The sequence below is a fragment of the Dermacentor silvarum genome, chromosome 4 (assembly GCF_013339745.2).
Source record: "Dermacentor silvarum isolate Dsil-2018 chromosome 4, BIME_Dsil_1.4, whole genome shotgun sequence".
Taxonomy (NCBI): domain Eukaryota; kingdom Metazoa; phylum Arthropoda; class Arachnida; order Ixodida; family Ixodidae; genus Dermacentor; species Dermacentor silvarum.
Genome location: NC_051157.2, coordinates 14548719 through 14570249, shown reverse-complemented (window position 1 = coordinate 14570249; position 21531 = coordinate 14548719). Strand labels below are relative to the sequence as shown.

The following is a 21531-nucleotide window of genomic DNA, read 5'->3' as shown; positions in this document are numbered from 1 at the left end:
CGCAAGTGGATAGCGCAGTTACTAATGCCGAAAGCTGGGCCCAGTTTTCGTATTATGAAAAACATGGTTACACCGCTAAGGAAGACGATGCCCATCCAATGCGTTTGTTTGTCTTGTTCCATGAACCATGTTCCGTAATTGAATTCATAGTCCTCAAAATGCCTATAATTTTTTTAAATCCTTCCACCGCCAGAGTCATGGCCGACCCCCTGAGTGGGTCGCGCCAATTCAATGAGGAACAACCAACCAACCAGTCATAGTGGCCGCATAGCGCAAAACCTCGTTGCTTCTGTGCAAAACCGTTTCGCTTCGCTTTCGCTCAACTCGCTTCACAATGCTGACTTACCATGTGAGGCTATTTCGCTGAAAAGTAACATCACAACTTTGCCCCTAGCTCAGACGGACAAATTGTCGTGGACTGACGCAGTTTTAAGTGCACTGCCTGAAGACGATGCAGGACAGACGTCTCGGAAGTACGTTGCAGCATCCAGGTAAGACATGTGCTCAAATCCAGAGCCATCAGACGCGCATTTGACAAACCTTCGAGCGGTCAGGCTTCCCTGTATATACAGGGTGGCTCTTTCAGCAAGGATGATTCCCTAGCCAGCCAGAACGCGCACCCACCTCTCAACAGCGAACACCAACGCGCTTCCCTTGCACGACGTCGAAGGAACGACGCTGGATGTCCAGGTTACAGCTCGCGAACAGCCGCAATCAGAGCACGTATGACCCTTTCCCCTTAAAGAATGTTAGAGACGAGATGTGGGCGACTCTTCAGGAGTTTGTTCATCTGGCCCACCGCAGCAGAGACGCGGTCTCGTGTCAGCGCACTCGTTTCTATGTTTTCTTTTATTTCCCTCCGCGTGTCCTCGTTTGCAACGGGTCTCGTAAAACTCGAAATAACGATAAAAAGTAAGGAGAACGAAGCGCCGCGCTTTCTTTTTCCTTCTCGGGTAGGCGCAGCAGCAGCCTCCGCTGCACTGAAATGCGAAAGGCACGCGCTCAGTCAATCGCTATACTCACGAATACTGAAGTTAAAAAAGACCCATCTAGCAAGAGCAAGGATGAGGCGCTTATTGCGTGTGCGATTCCGAGGCGTATAGTCACACCACCGCCGTAAGTGTCGCGTCAGGTTGGCAACAACAAACTGCAAGCAGAGGTAGGTAGGTGGTCGACGTCGGCCGACCGGCGGATCGCGGTGCCGGTCCCCCCTTTTAGTGAATGAAAAACCCATGGCCGGCAGGCCTGCCTGCCGCACCGTGAAGAAGAGAATCGTCGGGCGAGGCACACGTTGAGCGAGGAGGGCCGATTGAGGACACGGGCCGCCGCTCCTTCGCGGCGCCGGCTGCGCCCAGCCGCGTGGTGTGTGTGTGTGTGTGCCTACGCAAGGAAAGGAGGGGGGGTTCCAGCCGGCCCGAAAAGGCCTACGCTTCTCCTCGTGCGGCCGACACGCGAAAAAAAGAAAAACGTCGTCCACCCGCCGCCGCAGCAGCGTGCAGTAATGGCGGCGCGCGCCGCCGACGGACGAACGACGGCAACCGGGGGAAGACGACGCGGCGGCCCTCTCGTAGCAGCAGAGGACGACGACTGTGGTGGTCGCAGAGACCACGTCACTAGGTACCTTAACCATCTGCCGCTGGTAATCCCCGCACACAAGCTGCCGAGCCGCGCCGAAGCAGTCGCGCTCCGTGTTTCGCCTACTCTCTCGTATACACGGACGCCAGGCAGCTGCTGCAGGCTTGCTGGGCGGGCGCGGTTCTTGCGCGACAACCAGGAGCGCGGCGTGCCGCGCACCAGGTCTACTGGGTTTGGCAAGTTGCAGGACGATACGTGCATTAGGGATTGGCAAGTTTGTACAGTACGAAGACAAATAAAGACAAGAAAAAGGTTGCGCTACAATGCTAACAGAAAAGGAAAGAATGGGCAGTCGCCGGTCCAGGCGGAACACCCACGTCTCCTGCCTCTCGGCAACGAACGCTATCAAGAGAGCTAGAAGAATACTCGCAAATCCCAAGCTGGAAATAAAAGTCGCGATAAACAGTTACATGATTAAAAAAAGACCTGCGAGATGACTGACCCTGCACGTCGACATCCTCTTCCTTGAGAGTGCGGTAAGCCGGCAGCGTGAAGCAGCGTAGCATGTTGACGAGCACGACGGCGAGACCGGTGGACACCTCCGATGCCACACAACATAGACCGGAAAACGCGCACGTCGGCGTGAATGATGCACCGAAGTCCCACGCTGCGGCTCACGTGTACACGGCGAGGTCGCTCATCCGACCACGGTGGCTCGTAACAAACGAAAACGGCAGAATGAACCACGAAGAGAAGAACTCCGGGATGGGAGCCGGCGACGGTTAGTCCTAGTAGTTTAGGCTGACGACGCCGTCGCGCCGGCTACCCGACGATCCGCGGCTGCGGAGCGCCTCGCAGACGGAGCTCGCTCCCGACAAGAAGGAGCCATGACAGCAGCAGCAGCGGCGAGGGACGACGGGCAGCGGACGCCGCTTCGCTTCGAAGTACGCCGGCACGGCTGCTGCACGGCCCTGCTGTGTTTGCCTGCTTGCAGCGCCGCTGCAGTGTCGGCCGGAGGTCATCCGGCACGATCCGCCACCTCTTGCCACGACGTCTTCTGCCGGACAGGCTCCGAAAAGAAGGCCTTCCCCGCAGACTCGGTGTAACTCGCACAAGCGTGGGCCACACAGGCGAAGGGAAGCCGGCCTGGTTCAACCGGGATCGAACACTTCTCAGTCGGGTGAAGAAAAGCCAACTCGAGCACTCACAGAAACACACACAGGCTCCCGCTGTAGCGAATCCCTCGTCCTACGTCACGGAGACGAGCGCGCAGGCACACATCATCAAACACACGACGAAGTCGAGCGCGGTTTACGGCGGCGGCAGCAGGCGACCCCGACGCTACTACTATCCGTCGCCGTCGTCGCCACTACTACACCAAAACGTGCGTTCACGCAACGCAGAAAAAGATACTAGAAAGGAGGAAGGAAACGCACGAGGAGGAAAAAGAAAAATACAAGGAAAACGCAAACAGGCTCGACAAAGCGCCTTCTCTCCCTCTCGGGCACCGAGCAGCAGCGTTTCTCTCTGCCTCGTCCTCCTCCTCCGTAGAGAGCTCAGGAGCCGGCTGCGTAGGCACCGAAAAACCAACTGCGCCACAGCTAGCAGCAGCGGAGAGCAGCAAGCAAACTCGCGGGATGGAGCGCAGAGAGAGAGAGGAGAGAAGGAACGAGCGCGACGAACAACCCCGAACCAGTCAGCCAGGCAGCCAGCGGGCCGGCTCTCTCCGCGAGGCAGCGGGGCCAACAGCAAATAAACAGACGCACGCAGCTCCGCTTTCTGTTGCTACTTTTATTTCCGCACGGTTCCTTTCACCCTCCCTCGTACTATCTGTGCAGGCAAGCTCTCTCTCTTTGAACGACAAAAAGAGAAGAGCCGCCAGCGACACAAAAAGAGAAGCACGAACAGCGGGGCGCTGAGGGAGGACGAGGGAGAGCCGGCCGCGGATGAATGAACCGGGAGATGCAGGGGAGAGAGTAAGAAGGACGGCCGGACGTGACGTCTCGAAAAGCCGTGGGAGTAGACGCACAGCAGGAGGCTGCTGCACACAAGTGCTGAGAGAAGAGAGCAAGGAGGCTGGCGGGAAGAAGCACGGCGCATGCGCGCGTCCTCCATGCAGCTCCGCTGCCGCAACAACCTACCCTTTCCCTCACCACTCGGCAGGGAGTGTGTGCCTAGCTGTGTACGCGAGTGCTTGTATTTATCTCCCGTAGCGGAGGAAAGAGAGAGAGAGAGATAGTCGACGCCGTAGCAGCCGGCCGGCTGTCGCTGACACGGCAGGCGCGCCGGCAGAACTTCATGAATGAACGCGGAGAGGAGGAGATCGGAGTAAACCTCCTCATTCTACTCGGCTCTCGCGGAGCGTAGAGAGGGAGAGAGAGAGAATAAAAGAAAAGATAACGCGTAAATGAGAGAAGAGACAACTGAGAGCTAAGCTGAGGCCATGGAGCTTAAAAAGGATGAAGAAGAAGAAGGGTGATGAAAATGGTGCAACGAGCCCTTGACGTCACGAGACGCGGGTGCAAGTGCGCGTGAGCGCTCGTATAGTAAGCTCCGCACCGCGGATTTAGCGCCCCACGCCCTTGTAGCGCGCGTGGCACTCTCTTGGGCAATCCAATAAACGTCGGGAAAAACACGGTAAAGGAGCGTGAAAGGAAGAGGGAACGGCGCTAGCAAATTTGATCCAGTTTCTACCACGCGACGATCGTCAACAGCGCCTCCCCTTCGTTCCCCACTTTTGATGCTTCTTTTACTGAAATCATCTCCGTAGCGGCCACGTGGCACGTGCCAGTTAGTAGGCCTCATAGTACCGCGAACAACCGGGCCTTCGCCACACGGCGCTCGTCGGAGTTGAGCTGGCTGACGTGTGAACTTCAGCGTCGACGCGGATCGTAACATCCGAAAAAAAAAAAAAAAAAAAAAAAAACAGCAACCCGCACTTCAAGCTTCAGCCCACGACCGCAGGAAAAAAAAAAAAAAAAAAGTCCACTCCACCTACGCGACTATTTTCGCACCACCATGTACCGCAAGTACACAGACACACAAAGTTCTCCATCCGCAGGAACTGCGGGGGCGTCAGCAGCGCAACGATCGCTCGGCCGCGCCCGCTGCAGCCTCTTACGCTGCCCCCCCCCCCCCCCCGCTTTCCCCCCTTCCACCGGCTCTCTCTGCATTGCTAGGCAGCTCGAAAAAAAAAAAAAAAAAAGGTGAACTGCACTTAATGCACCACGCAGCGGTACTACGCGCTGAGGCGAACAAGTGATCGCACTTTGCCGAAGAATATAGAATATTACGGGAGGCAGTCGATGAAGAGACGATAACACGGACAATATGAAGTAACATCAAAACGATTCTTAGCAGGGCCACAGGGCTTGGATTCTCCACTGAAGCCGATATGCATCGGCAATCGAGCACGATCGTAATTTGAGCGAGTACAGTTGAGTCGAAGAGTGATTGCAACTGATCCGTGGAAGCGCTCAATGGAATGTGCGTTGAATTGGAGATGTTTAAAGGCTCAGCCGTGCACGAAAATGTCACTGTAAGTGAAAAAACAAGACGGAGGATCGCAGGAAGATGGAGACTTTGTAATGATCAACAGTGCTCGAACAAGGGATGTCACTGGGCCTCTTCGATTATCTGTCCCCGACAGTCCCGGACTGCCCGAGGCAGTGCTTTCAGCCAATGAGCGTTGCGTATGCAGCTTCTCGGGCAGTCCGGGACTGTCAGAGACGGATAATCGAAGAGGCCCATTGAAGGTATACAAGGGCTGTCGCAGGCTACAGCTAGAACCCTTATTCGACCACCTTATCAACGTAATCAATTGATCAACGTAAACAGGGGTGTTACCTATAGAAAAGAGGGGGCACACACTAGGTTACTAGGTGATAAGCGCGACTTGGTGCGAGTTTTCAACCTTCAATAACAGCTCAGCTGCAGTGGAAAGTTGGGCAAGATATCGTTCGGTCTACTGCGATGGTTTTCCCACGAACGACAACGCCGAGAAAGACAAGGACGAACTACTTATTGCATTTGTCCTTCTCAGTGCTGTATTCCCTGCGGAAATGAGCCCTTGCAAACCGAACGAATCTTAACGTTACGCGCGGGAACAAGCAGTGGTGGGAGACTTTTTACGCAGAGAAGTTACTCGTGCCAGTAACCGAATTTGACATAATAAGCAAAACCAAACGGGACAGCGCTGTAATTACGGTGGAAATGTATAGCCCTCGGCGGGGTATACACGGCGATTAGACCAAAGGTACTCCGATGCTTTCAGCATATACAACACTTCCGATATACCGCTACCGATAATACCCGATGCCACCGCATCGTCTGTAAAACGAGTGAGCACGACGCCTGCCATGGCTATAGGCATTCGCGACGACCTAATCTGCGTTTCGGGCAGGGTCCCGCACAGCGACCCATTTGAAATCGAAAACAGGAAACATGATTGCTGTGGAGGACGGCTTGCGATAGCACTGTTTCCGGCGTCCGACACCAGCTATCTCGTTGATAGAGGACTGTGATTTACGCACGCAATGTGTAATCATCGAATCTGTAAATACAGCGAGCTTTTCCTGCGAACATCAGTTATGAGATATATACCGGGAATTGGCCGGTCGTGTCCATCCGTCAGACATTGAGTCAGTCATGGCACAACACCACAAGGCCAGTTTGGATTCTCACTCGAGATCCACCGAACATTTATGACCACGAAGCGAGTCTGCACTGAAGTCAAGCGTGATTGAAAATGACGCACGATAGCGCTCAATGCGTGTTACCAGGGGCACAGTGCGCCACGTTATAATTCGCCTCATTTGCACCGGGAGCTGACAAGAAAAACCGCCGATGGTGTTCGGTCGGGATCGTCTCGTGGAGATTACCACAACACACGGATTTGCCACACCTGTAGGCACTGTGCGTTGATCGACACTATAAGGGGTGTTTTATTTTATCGTCAACAGAATGTTTAATATCACCCGCGACATGTTGAACAGTTGCACTACTTGAGCTAGATTACTCTCCGAGACAGACACTACTTGCACAAAAAAAAAAGAAAAGTGAATGTTTGACTAATTAACAAATGTTTATAATTGTATTCTAAACTAGTTACGTTCGTTTAAACCAAATGTTGCAATTACGAATTACAGCCGGTGACATTTAATGTCATAACCACTTCGAACGAATTCTGAGGACGACACCAGTTCCGATATATGCGATATATAACTCTATACATTCCTCATAAAACTCCGGCCGGAGCTCTGAGGCTTTGCATGCCTTTAAAAGCGTATGGGCAGGCGATGAAGATAAATTAGCAATTCAATTAAGTTATCGATAGCAATAAGATTTTGCTCGGCACGGGAGAAAGTTTCACATCACTGAGTGCGATATGTAATAAAACATGTTACGCTCATTGTGAACAGTTGTCTTCATCAAACCGATGCGAAAGCCAATAGACACGATGGTCGCATATAGTTCCGCAAAAGGCACGAAATACGATGGCTTGAGGAAGATACAAAGGCAACAAAAGCGCCGACTTGGGCGTTGCATACAAGGAGCAGGGACCCCCTCCCTTTCCCCCCAACACACACTCACACGCGCACACATTTTAGCGCAATCCGGTTCAAACAAAAGCCAAGACTTCGCTTTAGAGCCATAGCTACCCTAGGCCTCATTAAATTTCCATTCGCGTTGGACCGCCTCGCGACAAACCGGAACGCCGAAGGTGAAGCACACTCAAAACAGGCCCATTACTATGCGGTTCGCCGCACTAGCCCGAGGGGGGGAGAACGTATTTGCCCTGCCGAGCAGGAATATCGCCGGGACATCCCGCTATCCGCTTGCAGTATATGTGCGCGTTGATATTCGATTCCGGGTATTCCTTCCTGTATATATACATGGGAGCGCCACTATCGCGAGCCGCGGCGCAAGATGCCAGCAGACCTTCCCGCAGTGCCGACGTCTCGAAGGCCGCCGGGAGCGGAGCTTTAGGATGTGGCGCGTAGATCCTGGCTCTGTGTCAAGGGAGGAAAAAGGCCGGCGAGGGGTGGTGCGTCTCCGCGGCGTATTGGCATCGAGCAAAGCGATTTTACGAGCGTTCCCGCGCTAGCACGTGCTTTGGCAACGCGCCGTGCGCGTAGCCGGAATTCGTTCCGAAAGATTACGGCACGGCAAACTGATATGGCTAGCAGTCTATTCGTACGGCAGCAGATGTCGCCGTCCGTAAATGTGTGTACGTATACGTATATCCGACTCGGGAACCCATTGTTACCGGTACTTGCGCTGTCATCACGATGTCCCCGTCGATAAATACGCACGCTAAACGACCGTGCAAGTAACACGCCCCCTTTCAGCTATACAGGTGTGGCTTCAGAATTACTGTTATTCTAGGAGGGTGGGGGGGAGAACACGACTTCACGAGGGATGAGATAAAGACGCACAACTGCAATGTGATTTTGTCGCAAGGATTGTGCGCAGCTTCGGATAGGAACAATTATGTACAGCAAACACGCTTCAACTTGAAGCTCTCGTGCATTCTAATACGCCGAGTAAAGAACGGTGCTGGGCGTCGACTGAAACTTCCGGTGCGATTCAGCACCCAAAAAAGTTTATTTAGACAGTCTGTGTAGACCTTTTTCTGTGAATAGACATTCTACAGAGAGCATATCGACTCACGGGATTACATCTTTTGTCGAGCAATTATTCTCCGTAGAGAATTTCTGCCATCAACCCGTTCGCAATGCTACGGACAACAGATTGAAATAGGAATATATTGACTATCCTCAACAGAGGTCTACAGATACTGAACAGACAAAAAGGGCAAGTCTACAGCAAGAGAGTTTATACGGAGAGGTCGGCCGAAGGTGCTAAGCCCCAGCCTGCTTTTTCGATAGAAAATGCGTGCATAGATAATAATAGTGGCAACGTATAGACACTGCCATCATATAGACAACATGTAGACCCCTCCCCCTCGCCCCCCGAAGAAAGTACTGCAGGAATTCACTCAAGACGAACCTTCAGCGCAGAAACTGTAACGGGAATCTGCCTCGTTAGCTTAGTGCGTCAGTGTGCTCTCTTTACCAGTAATATACAACGCAATACCATGACGAGTGCGTGTTCGGGACGCGGCCAGCAATACCTTTACGCTGTTCCACGCCGCTGGTACAGGTAACGAGTGGCTTCGCTACAGCGCATCCGCAAACCATTAACCGCTACGTGCAGGTGCAACATACGACACAAGTATAGTTAGGAACATTCGCGGCGATAAAGGCGTGTGACAGACAGCTGCGGCAGTGAAAAAATAAATAATAAATAAAATAAAAAATAAAGGGAGCTTTAAGCACACGCCTGACACGAATGGGACCGGAATGGGGCCGTCAGTGCGAGCTGTGACGTATCGCACCCCCTCCCCTTCCCCTCACTCTTCCCGTGCTCATCTTGCGGTGACGACGACTCAAGAGGGTGCCTTCCTCCCTCTTGCTCTTAAGACGTCGCCGGGAAGCGGTCGAGACGACGACGTGACGTACGAGAGTGAGCTGTAGTATAAGCGTCCGATATCCCCTGCACATCTCATTCCGCGCCGTCTTCCTGCTATTGTTGCCGCTCGACCCCTTTCTTGCTGTTCGCAGCGCGTTTTCTTTTTCTTGCGCGCGCGAGCCTGCCTTGCACTGGGCTGTGCCGCACAACCATCGGCGATATGCGCCCCTGTGCAGACTCGGCGCTCCTGCGCTGCATCCTCTGTGCGATCGATGACGACGACCTGTTGACTGCGCAAGTATCATGACGACGAGAGCGGAAGTCACGTATACTGCGTCTCGCAATCAGTGCCTGCACGGCGTGCACTATACCTCTCCGCCGGTTGACTTGGCCTATACAACGCGCAGAAAACGCGGAATGAAAAAACAAAAGAAAAGAAAAGAAAGAAAGAAAGAAAGAAAGAAAGAAAGAAAGAAAGAAAGAAGAAAGAAAGAAAGAAAGAAGAGAAGAAATACTTTGGAACAGATGCCTGTACGAGCGCCATCCACGACCCTTCTCCCGCGGCATGCACGCTCAAACAAATGTTTAGTAACAATGCTCAAAGAGGTCGAATACTGAACGCATCTACTCGCAGCGTAAATACATATTAATTTGTGTGCGTGCGGGCATCCGAGCGTGCGTGCTGTCAGATCGCTGCAACCGGATACAGACTGTTATGGATGCTCAATATATGGAGACTCCTGTCGTCAAATCCCCGACGGTGAGCCGCAAAATAACGGTCTCGATCGATCTTCGGACAACTTGAGAACACCCGAGTGTTGACGACTTCCACAGTGGAATATAGTTCAGCTAATTTGCCGCGAGACCGAGTACGGTTACCACGAAACAGTTAAGGGGCGAGATACCGCAAACCTGTTACTAAGGCTGGGGGAGAGTGACGCACCTGCACCCCTCCACCAAGCCCTGACTGAGCTTCCCGGAAAGAACGAAGCACGCCAGCGGCATAGTGTCGAGCATGGAAGGCGTTGTGGAAATACTACGGAAGTACTGCACATACTACGCAGTACCTTATTCCACCTGTGTCCACACATTTAATACCGCTGTTAATGTATTTTTCTTATTTATGCCTCCCACGTCGGATGCCATTGTAACTAGGGGCCACAGACCCAGTCAAGCTGTACTTACGGTAGCTTTTTGTCGGGGTTTCCTCACGAGTCTTGAGGGGAAAAGACTCCGATTCCACGCAAAACTCCTTGTCATTCGCGTTTCACAACTGCCCAGCTTATTATCCTGCATTACTTCTACAAGATTATGCCAACGTTGTTTGTAGCTGCAGGCGCACGCATGCACACACACACGCACGCACGCACGCATGCACACGCACGCGCGCGCGCACACACACACACACACACACACACACACACACACACACACACACACACACACACACACACACACACACACACACACACACACACACACACACACACACACACACACACACACACACACACACACACACACACACACACGTCCACGTCACGCATCGCCCACGTAACGCATATACCCGTACATCTCCGGTGCATACGAGCGCGACGTGTGCCTCCTCCCACGCCTTCCGTCATGCATGTCGCTGCGTGCGCGTGCACGTGCTTTCACGAGACTGACGAGCGCGTCGTTACCGTCAGTCGGGCCCGATCGTGTCCGCAAAAGGCTCGGCAGGGCACCTGAATCCAGTTCGAACCGGACCAGCTGGCCCATTTCGGATCGCGAGTGCCACGTGCGCGCGCCATCCATCCTTCCACAGTATAACACGCATGCACGTGATGCGAACGTCACGTGCGCGCGGTATCGCAGCAACACCAGGGACGCTGCATTTCCGCGTGCATTGCTTATATGACACCATTTGCCTGCCTGCCAAAGTTAAGTGAAGCACCCTCCATTGTGGGCAATACAGGGTGTTTTACTTAACTTGGGCCGAACATTTAAAATATGCAAATGCTACTTATAGCTGGACGGAACCAAGGCAATGCTGTTTGCCGTCGCTCGGAGATACTCAGATCATTTTTTGCATTCCTGCATAATTACATAATTAGTACCAATTAATTAATCAACTTCTCAATTATTATACTTAGATGGAGCTACGTGAAAAACTCCCGATACAGCTTTATGTTGCTCAATACGTGCTATACAAAAGTCTTAATTCCGAGCGTGAAAGGAGCCCGCGAATACAAGCAAAATGGCCGTGCGACTGGTCGCTCGAGGCACTTTGCGTGTGTTTGAGGGCATCTTTCACGCTCGGAAAAAATTTTTATGTAGCGCGTATTGAGCAACAGAAAGCTGTTTCGGAGTTTTTCACGTTGCTTTACAATTTTCTCATCGAAACTTTTCATCTAATTATAGTAATTGAGAAGTTGATTATTTATTAATTGATACTAACTATATAATTAGGCGGAATGTAAAAAAAAATGATCTGAGTATCTCCGAGCGACGGCATACAGCATTGCCTTGGTTCCGTCCAGCTATAAGTAGCATTTGCATATTTTAAAAGTTCGGCCCAAGTTAAGTGAAACACCCTGTACAGTGCGAGCACGAGTAAGAGCACAGACAGAGAGAAATATTGGTGAGTTATAAGCGCGCGTTCTCTTTTGTCCAGCTACAACTGAAGGCGCCGACACTGTGCGACGCTACGCCGGATATATATGTTGGAAAAACAATACAGACGTTGTTTTATTATATACTCATTCAAATAGACACGATCAGCTCGCGGAACGACAATGAAACGACTGATGTGTCAAGTGCCTCCGCTATCGAGAAATGCCGCATATATATATATATATATATATATATATATATATATATATATAGGCTTGATCGCAGAGAGGCATAACATTCATTCACGGTGTAAGATTGTGCTTACACCGTGCATTCATTGCTATATCGCTACGATTCCTCGTCACGTGGGTCCACAGCTAATGCAAGTTTCAATGAACAGGACACGCCACTCAGGAGCCATGCGCTTTATACAGTATAGCAACGGAAACGCGCTCGAAGGCATAGAAAATTGTGCAGATGGTGGAGTCATCAGCCCGTCAAGAGCATATACGTCGTATACATGTACATTCGCAACAACAGGCCGAGTGAGCAAGTACAACCGATAAGGAACAATTTAGTTCAAAAATGCCATGCATGGAGGCGCGTACGCGATACTATAGGGCCGGTATTTTGTTTGACTAGGGCCGGTATGTTTTATTCTATACTATAGTCGTATCATCCACCGCTCACGGCCAGCTGATCCCGTTGATAACGTGAGCGGACCGTCGCTCGTTTTTTTTTTTTTTTTAGGAGCGAAGCTCCTTATAGCGGCACCCGTTCCGTCCCCGTCGTCGTAGTAGTAGTGTGTAACCAGCCTGAGAAAAATGAGAAAAAAAATTCCGAAGTTGTGTCCGTAGCGCGGAATCGAACCAGGGACCCCTCGCTTCCGAGCGCGCGGCGTTAGCCCACTACGAAGCGCACGTAGACACACGCACCACGATGGCAATAAATACCCAACATTAACGAAAGGCCGCGTTTCTAGCGCGTTTCTAACGCGTTTGTGCTAGCGCGTTACGGCCCGTGTAAGAAGCTGGTGTAAGACGCTGTGGCCTCTCCGCCTTACCTTCAACACGTTTCGAACGCGCTGCCCAAGGCGGTGGCAAGTCAAGTTCAAGTCGAGGAGCGTTTATGAATACGGGGGGTATACTCTCTCAGCAGTCATGTGATGGCGTCGGCAAACGCGGTGCACGTTCCGGCATGTGTAAATGGATGCGTAAGACGCTGTGGCCGCTCCCCCTTACTAGAGAGTACTGCACGTTTCTAACGCGTTTGTGCTAGCGTCCCCTTAAGCGGGAGATCCGATGATTCCCTCCGGAGCTTCGCCCACTCATCATCATTCACCCCGTGGATATGCTGTGATTTTTTTTCTTTTTTTACCACTGACCAAGCGCGAAAAGGCATCAGCATGGGATAGGCATCGCTATAAAATACCGGCCCTGATAGCGGCGTTGCATATGCGTGCATATAGAGAGAGGAACAGCTGCAGGAACCGACAAATACGCGAAGCATCGCTGCGCGCGAGGTACGCTTCCAGATATAGCGCTCTCGATTCGCCGCATCCGTTGGGGATTTGAAGTCGTATACGCAGGTTCAGTTCGAGCTGACAATAGTCACAAAATGTCGCCTTCATTATTTGCTAAATATATAGCTACGCATTCTTCAGCCGAATGTTTACCTTGGATTGAATTCTGAGGTTTTTTTACGTGCAAAGACCACGATTTGATTATGATCGAGGCACGCCGTAGTGGGGGACTCCGGATTAATACTGACTACCAGGGGATCTTTACCGTGCCCCCAATGCACGAGACACGGGCGTTTTCGCATTTCGCCCCCATCGAAATGCGGCCTCCGCGGCCGGCATTTGATCCCGCGACCTCGGTGCTTAGCAGCGCGACACGCGCTAAGCCACCGCGGCGGGTTGTTTACCTTGGAAAAGCGTCTCTCGTCCCTTTCCAGTTTGAATATGTAACGGAGCTCTTTCGTGGTTGCCGGCACGCAATTAAATTGGTGAAGTATACATTCTAAGTGACACGATTCACCAAAGATTGCTAGTGAACCGCGAGACAATTTTCCTGCAGTTAACGCGACGCAACTAAGCAAAATGTCGCCATACCAGCTGAACCGCTGCATACCTTTCTTCTCATAGTATAGCCTTTACCGCATGCCTTACATCTTCGATCAGTGTCATGCCCACTTTATTACTGTGTCCTAAGCAGAACGCGCTGCTATATATACAATGGCTTGGAACAACCTCTAGATTAACAAGAGAGAGAGAGAGAGATCAGCAACAACTTTTGGTTAAAAAAAATAGTGTTGTACATAGTCCGCCTTTAACAGCTTTGGGGCACAATCAGTTTCCCACAAGACGCATTACGTATAAAAGGCTCAGTAACAGCAAAGCGCTATACACAGTGGCCCGGTAACTTTTCTAGAGGACTGTAGCCTACGTTTGCACCTGACGCAGTCATCGCCGGCATTCCGTTTATGATAAGAGAAATGCAATTAGGAAAAAAAAAAAAAAGAAAGCGGATACGGGATATATGACAGTCTCCGAACCACGAGACCGTTCGTCGCTCAGCCGATCGGAAACGGAATGATTTCCGCTCGGGCAACAGGGGCCGCGTCGGGGAGGGGGGGTTCCTCATATAGAGATCCGGGGGGTGGGAGTCTAAAGCGGGGGGCGTGCGGAAGGATAGGGAATGATTCACGGCGCGCGTAATAGTAACGACAGAGTGCTGACGTGCGGCGGTGTGACACTCGGCGTGACAGCAGGGAGGTCGAGAAGGGCGGCGCAGACGGTGATGACAGGACCCGCCGCACAGCGCAGCAGCAAGCTAAACAGCTATAGCTACGTGGCATCCCTACTTCTCTCACGAGAGGCGCAGCACACACACATGCAGGCGTACGGACGGACAAGCAGCCACGAACGCACGCACGCAAGCAAGCGAGCGAGCGAGCATGCAGCATGCATGCAAGCAAGCAAGCAAGCAAGCAAGCAAGCAAGCAAATATGAGGCAACGCTCTTCGTGGGCGCCGTTTCGGCGAACTGCGATGGGAGGGGACGCCGAATTCTTCCGCGAACGGGACGACGCGCACGCCGTTCTCTCGCCAGCGAAGAAGAAGACGCGCGTAGTCGCTCACGGCAACGGCATAAGAGGTAAGAGAAGAAGGGCGGCCAAGGTGCCTCGCTAGAGGTCGTCACTTCCGGCATGACGAGGCGGCACGAACACACACACGCACGCACATCGCATCACCGCACCGTCCCATCCAGGGAAGCGCGCGCGCGCGCTCCGATTTCGTCACGCCCTTTGACCCAGTCGGCTCGCACGTTTTTGCCGCCGCCGCCGCTCGATCTCCCAAAGCGCGGCTGCGGCGTCTAATTCTGCACAGCTAGAGGGGGGGGGCTCCAGTCATGCACGACGGAGGGGAGCGGACGGACGGATGAGCGACGCCGCCCCCGCACGTATGCCAAGGATGAGCACGCCACCGCCACTCTTTCGCATCACGCGTCCACCGATACCCTGGCGCAGCATGCATTTATGCATGCACGTATAGGCATATATATATAAACGGCGCCTGTGTACGCGCGCGGAATGCCGCGCCACGCGATCGCTGCCAGGTGACGTGCGCGCGACATCCGTGGCCTTCGCGCGGTTCTATTACATACAACGGGACGGTGTTCGTTTTACTTTCCTCGGCGGTATATAAGAGTAACAAATCACGAATACGTCAAGGCGACTTATGGGCGCACCTCAGAACAGCTACTGACACGGCGGCTGCCCGCGCGCCAGACCAACGCTTCTTCCCGTTTTAGTGGTGTATAGATGAAGATGTCGAGCATTTGCAGTTACCGTAAGCTGCGCAACGGAAAAAGAAAAGAAAGAAAAAAAAATCAATAAAGAAGAGCGTTCACTGCGAGACTGCATCGGCGCTGGTACATCCTTTCTGCCCTCCTCCAACCTACTCTAATATATATATATTGGTCAGTCGGTCATTCAGTCGATCATAACGCGAACATATATCTCTCAGGTTGCGATGGGTAATCAAAATGTCTAGCCCCCTTGATATGTCATGATATGTCTGGTGCAGTGTCAGTTGCTTCGGAGCCGGCCGTACTCTGCCAAATTCCCTTACTTTCCTATAGACATTCCCTGGCTACATGAACAGCCGAACTCTAACAAGCACACATTGTGGCCTTGTAATCCGTTTGTGGGAGCTGCTCGTAACTCCCTCCCGTATTCAGAAATGCATTTTAACTTCACGCCCACTGCTTGATCCTGTATCTAATGAATCCGACGCATCATGGCAACTTACAACCTCATCTGTGAGGCGCTAATTGATCACGTGATCTTTCGGTTTAACTAGAATGCAATGCTGGTATGATGTCCCAGTCAGGATTTCGCCGTACGTATGCCTGCCGTATGCACTCCAACCCAATTTTATTCTTCTATAATTTCTTTATCGTGAGGGCCCCCGTGAGTAATTGACCTAGCGTACTCAGGACACTGGCGATCCTGAATGCGCGAACCCTTCTCGTCCTTGGTTCCTCGTTTCTGTGACGTAGGTCACAGGCATGTGACGGGTATCCTGTAGCTTTGAAACTGTCGCGTGTTCGCATGTATGTCTGGTGCAGTGTCAGTTGCTTCAGAGCCGGCCGTACTCTGGACATTTCCTGGCTACGAACAGAATCCGCACCCATTGGTCGTTTGTGGGAGTGCTCGTAACTCCGTGTCGGGCAGAGTTGCTTCAAGCCGGCCGTCGCATTTTAACTTCACGCCCATGCTTGACCTGATCTGAATGACCTCCAATTACCCTCACTGTGAGCGCTAATTGATACGTGATCTTTCGGTTTAACTGGTATGATGTCACGCCCAGGAGGATAGCACAGGACAGTGCGCGAACCCTCCTCCTGGTTCTCGTTCGTGATTGGCTGACGGGATCCGTAGCTTTAACTGCGCTGCGCGTATATATAGTGGGACGGAATCCGGGTCGAGTGAACTTGTCGGGCAGAAATCCGGTTGTCGCATTCATGTATAAACGCTAGCGGGTCGGGCCGTGCGAGAGTCGATGCGAATTCCGTCGACGCGCCTGCAAAGTGTGGACTGACTCCACCAACCCGCTTGGCAAGATGCGCGTAAACGCGGTCTGGTACGACGGTCGGGTCAGCTCGACTTCTGACTCAACGCTTTCGCGTCGAGTTCATATGTAACTCGACGCGAATCGCTATAGGCTCGTAACGGCCAGATGAAAAAAAAAAAAGGAATGAAGGGAAGGCCGTATAAAGTACAGCGTAGACGTAATGCACTTGAAGTTGGTAAGAATTCTGCATTATACACGTATTCGGTTTATACGACCGAACATGCACTCAGGTGGATGCATGCCATGAATCGGAGCACATTCACACACACACCCATAGCGCCGCTTGTATTTCCCATTCAGTCGGCGCACCAGCGTTCCGTGCGCCCGGATGTCGACACAGCGTACCCACCTGTATAGGCTAATCAACGACGACCGATTGGCGAGCGTAGGCTCCGGTCGGGCCCCGGATCTTGTGCAGCGTAGGCGCGCATAAGCGCGGTCCAGTTTCCTCCCGTCGATCTAACCGCCCTTCCTTGCTCGGCACCCACGCTGAGGCCTGTTTCGCTCAGTGGACGTACGGCCGGGAAATGGGTGGCCTATAATCTCGCAAATCATTCTCTTACAGCATCAACCAACCAGAGTCTTCAACAGGAAACATCAGTACAGTATGACTTTAAAGAAAAAAAAAAAAAAAACGGAGGTCGTTATTATATCAGCGCAAAGGGAAGATAAATTACAGATGATTAGGTAAAGCAGACATTAGCAAGCTGGCGGGGCATATTGGGTCCTACTGGAACAGGAGAGGGGTTATTAGACATCTCGGAAAGACCTCTCGCTTGCAGTGAACTTTAAAACGGCGTGTTTAGGATGACGATCATGGCGACGATTGACGATCGTGGCTGGGAACGTAATTTCACGCTACAAGTGCGTACCGCAATCCACGATATCGTATCGTACGCTCACTAGACATGCACAGCTTTCGGTGCGCCCTATAACGACCAGAACGATTGTCTGCAAGCGAAGGAGCCGCCTGGGGCGGACACCTTTCCTCCCTCAACACACACACACACACACACACACACACACACACACACACACACACACACACACACACACACACACACACACACACACACACACACACACACACACACACACACACGTGTGCGTGCACTTGTGTATGTAAAACCCCTCTTCAACTATCCATTTGGGCGGTGCGGCTTGCCTTCAAAACAAAGTCATTAAGGGACTTTAGATATTTAGTGAACTCAAGTTATTGGGCGCTGTCGGCACAGCGTATACTATTATACCTTTGTAGGTAGTAACTTGGATTCGTGGTGCCAGAGCGGCTTACCACATCCCCCTATACGAACAGCAAGAACGTGTCCCAAGCGACGAAATTTCATTAAGCGAAGCTACTTGGAACACGTTCACGTGTCAGGTTCTATTCCGCACATCACGGGTATAGGCGTTGCTCCAAAACGAAGTCGGCGTTTTTTTCCCACATACTGCCAACTCACAGGTGTACACTAATTTCGGTTCCGCAGTGTCGCCGACGCAAACGCTATTTCTTAGGCACGCTAAAGCGGCAACCAGATTAAACGGACACATCTTCGGAGTGATCTTCGTGCGGAGATCGGCGAGTTCATTTCGCGCTGCGCAATAACTGGCCTTCGTTATCGTGTTCAAAATGCGCGCCATGAGGATTTCGCTGTAGTCCTCCTCCCTAGCCTTACGGTACACATTTTAGGCCATCGCGAAATTTAACATGTACACAAGGCGATGCCACACCGACGGCAAACGCGCTCCTTAATTCCACGTCGACGACGCTTGCGGTTTCCCCCCTTACCTCGCCCTATGGCGTACCCAATCTCCTTGAATCGGCTATTCCTAAAATCTCTCCATTCAATCGATTTCAAAGCACATCCCGCCGACGGTACCTTCCTCCACGTCTCTCCCCACTTCCGTGTCATTATTCCGCTTTTTCTTCCTTTTTTCTCATAATTTCCGAGCGACAACGCACAATGCTACACTGGTCCAAGTTACAAAATATAAGAACGTAGAAAACAAGAAAGAAGAGAGGACCGTTTCGTGATACAAACCGTCACTTTTTTCATTCGACGGCATCCACGCTCGCACACTCACATTGTCCCCTCCCAACAAACTCCACGCTTCCCCCTCGGCTTTCCCTCCCGTCCGCCATTGACGGCGCCGCCGCTCTCCTCAATGGCGCCGCCGCGGCGTCCTCCGCCCAAAGCACGTCCGCTCTTTCGCCCCGCATGCGCGCGCCGACCTCGTAGTAAAAAAGACGGCGTAGTAGTTGTAGTAGTACGCGCTCTTCCTCTTCTCCCCTCTCTCCCCCTCTCACTCGTAGTGCGTAGTTGGTTGTGCGGCTGCAGATACGCGGCGTTACGCCGCAACACACAGACGCACGATCACGCTCGGCGAGCCCAAGGCCGCGTGCCATCAGGAAAAAGCAGCCGCGTGTGCCGCTTGAGATACACATTTGCACGCACGAAGGAATGATGAGCCTAGAGTGAGCGGCCGCACACATACACACACATACACGGCCGAGCAGGCAGGCATCCGCGGCACGCGGCGAAAGCGTGCCTACCACCGTGTGGTGTGCCAGCCGAAAGAGAACCCTCGGCGGCACACGGCGCTGTTGCTGCTCGCTGCGTTCGACGCAGTGTGCATTCTACGCCTAACCACGGCGTGCGTAGTACGTCTATAAAAGCGACGATAGAGGGGAGCGCGGTACCGACGTATTTTCGGCGTGGCGTCGCTCGGAGAGAAGCACGTCACATACCTGTGGTTATATACTACAGCCATATAGAGTTTCCTACAAAAATTAGTAGAGGAAAGTCCGGCGTGCCGGTCGTTCAGCCATCACGTGAACAGTGGGTAGATGTGTGTAATCTTGGCGCTTGCGCACGGCTTCAGACATTCTCGTACGCGGCTTTATGCAGTACGCTTTGTAGTACGTTTTAGTACACTGTATCCCGAGAGCCCCAAATACCCGAAGTGCAAAGATCACACCTCGAGCACTGTATATGACCATTAATGGCCCTGCATTATTAAAGGTTGCAGTCAGCATTCTTCCCAGCCACGAACCCTGGACAGACGTCTCCGCTTCACGATCCCACGAATGTAGGAGGATGGTGCTACAGTGTTTTCTTATTCCCTCTCTTTGCGCTAGCAAAACGCGTCATTCGCATCTCCGAGCGTTACGATAGGGATATTTATAAATTGGGGACCCAAAGTTACTGGCACTATCGGCCAGGCGTAAAAATTGCGCAAAATGCGTACAAATAGGCAGCTTTAGAAATAGCGCACCCAAGCCACTCAGCGTACGCAAAGGCCATGGATCTTTTGTAGGTCCCTTGGGTCGATCATTTTCAACGCTTCGGTACCCTACTCTCTAATCAGTTCGGGTTTTTGGGTTAGTCAAGACAGTTTGGGGACGCAGTTCTTAAAACTTCCTAATTATTCAGACAGCGCAGTACCGCATGCTTCGAGGATAATCTTAACGAGGACGAATTCCAAGAGGAAATCAACGACAGCAACCGCGTAACAACAGTAATTTCGCCGCACATTTTGGTGCCGGATATATTTAGTCTAGTGCTAGTGTCAGCACGTCAACTAATTCGACACGATTCAATTACTGCCAGGCTTCCATTCCGCAACTTATACACTTTAAGGAGAATTAGAAGAAGTAAACTTTATTGAAAGAGCCGGCAGTTTGGTTTTGGTGGCCTCAGGTGGCGGCTCAAAGTCCTTGGACTCAGGCGGCATCTTCGGCTTCGGTCAAATTAGGGAATTACCTTCCTGAATTAGGTAACCGAACATAGTGATTTGCCAGACAAGTAATGCCCGCATCTTTAAGCACACGCCGCGGGCTGATATATCTGCCACAGACGATTATTAATCAAATTTGTTCGGAGTATTAAAAGAAAGGGTGCAATATAAAAGCCGAGGAAGGCACACAAGGTCAGAATTTGCGATTCGAAACCCGCAAGGAGAATTAAGGCTTTTTGATCACTACTACACGCTGGGACTTCTTGGCGCCTTGAGTAGCATGGCGCCGGTGTGGCTTCGCTTTTTGGCTTTCTGTTCCACTCCAGAATATCACTTTAATACCACACCTTGGATTCCGCCCACCGGCTTCTCAAAGTATATAGGTACACGGGGTAATCATTTTAATGTTCTACAGAACTTTTAAAAATCACCTATGGCAGATAGCTTAATTCTAGTCCTCGAGCTGGATTACTCAAAGAGGCAGACATCGCTTGGACGAGAAATCGAAACACATAATCAATTAATTGACGAAAATTCACTCTGCTTAATTACTTTAGGGTACATTTTGCAATTGTACTCATTGTAGCCGATAAGCTTGCAAGGCATATCCCCTTGGCACGAATTTTGAGGATAGCATGGGTGTCGAGGTAAGCGCCATCAAGCTAACGGTAAAATGCACTGTTGTTTCCATTTATTTTTTAAAGAAAACGTCGTTTAATGCATTCACGCACAATAGTAACTGCGACACCAATGTATTTCGTCGTTAACTTCGGGGATTAATATCTAGAAACTGATATATATATATACTACGATGCTGCGGCATATGATGTGCCGCAACAATTACAAAACAACAATGAACGTTCGACTAATGAACAGGTCAATGCTGACGGAAACGTGCACTATACACGCCCACAATGGCACGTCCTCGTACCGTCCTGTTCAGCAACACGGCTACTGCTAGAACAATGGATGCAGGTAACGATGTATCACTTCGTTATACCTACAACGACG

At 51.6% G+C, this 21531-nt stretch overlaps 2 protein-coding genes across 2 annotated transcripts in view; one reads left to right on the top strand and one right to left on the bottom strand.

The window, feature by feature from the left end:
- The window catches only part of LOC119449483 (SHC-transforming protein 1), a 34591-nt gene extending 31479 nt beyond the window's left edge, over positions 1 to 3112 (bottom strand). The window contains exon 1 of the mRNA XM_037712666.2: positions 2078 to 3112. Coding sequence (XP_037568594.1) covers positions 2078 to 2141 — 64 coding nt within the window. The 5' untranslated portion in view covers positions 2142 to 3112. The remainder of the gene's footprint in view (positions 1 to 2077) is intronic.
- LOC119449490 (post-GPI attachment to proteins factor 2-like) overlaps positions 1 to 21531 on the top strand; it is a 354194-nt gene that overhangs the window by 127181 nt on the left and 205482 nt on the right. The gene's annotated exons all lie outside the window — the stretch shown is intronic.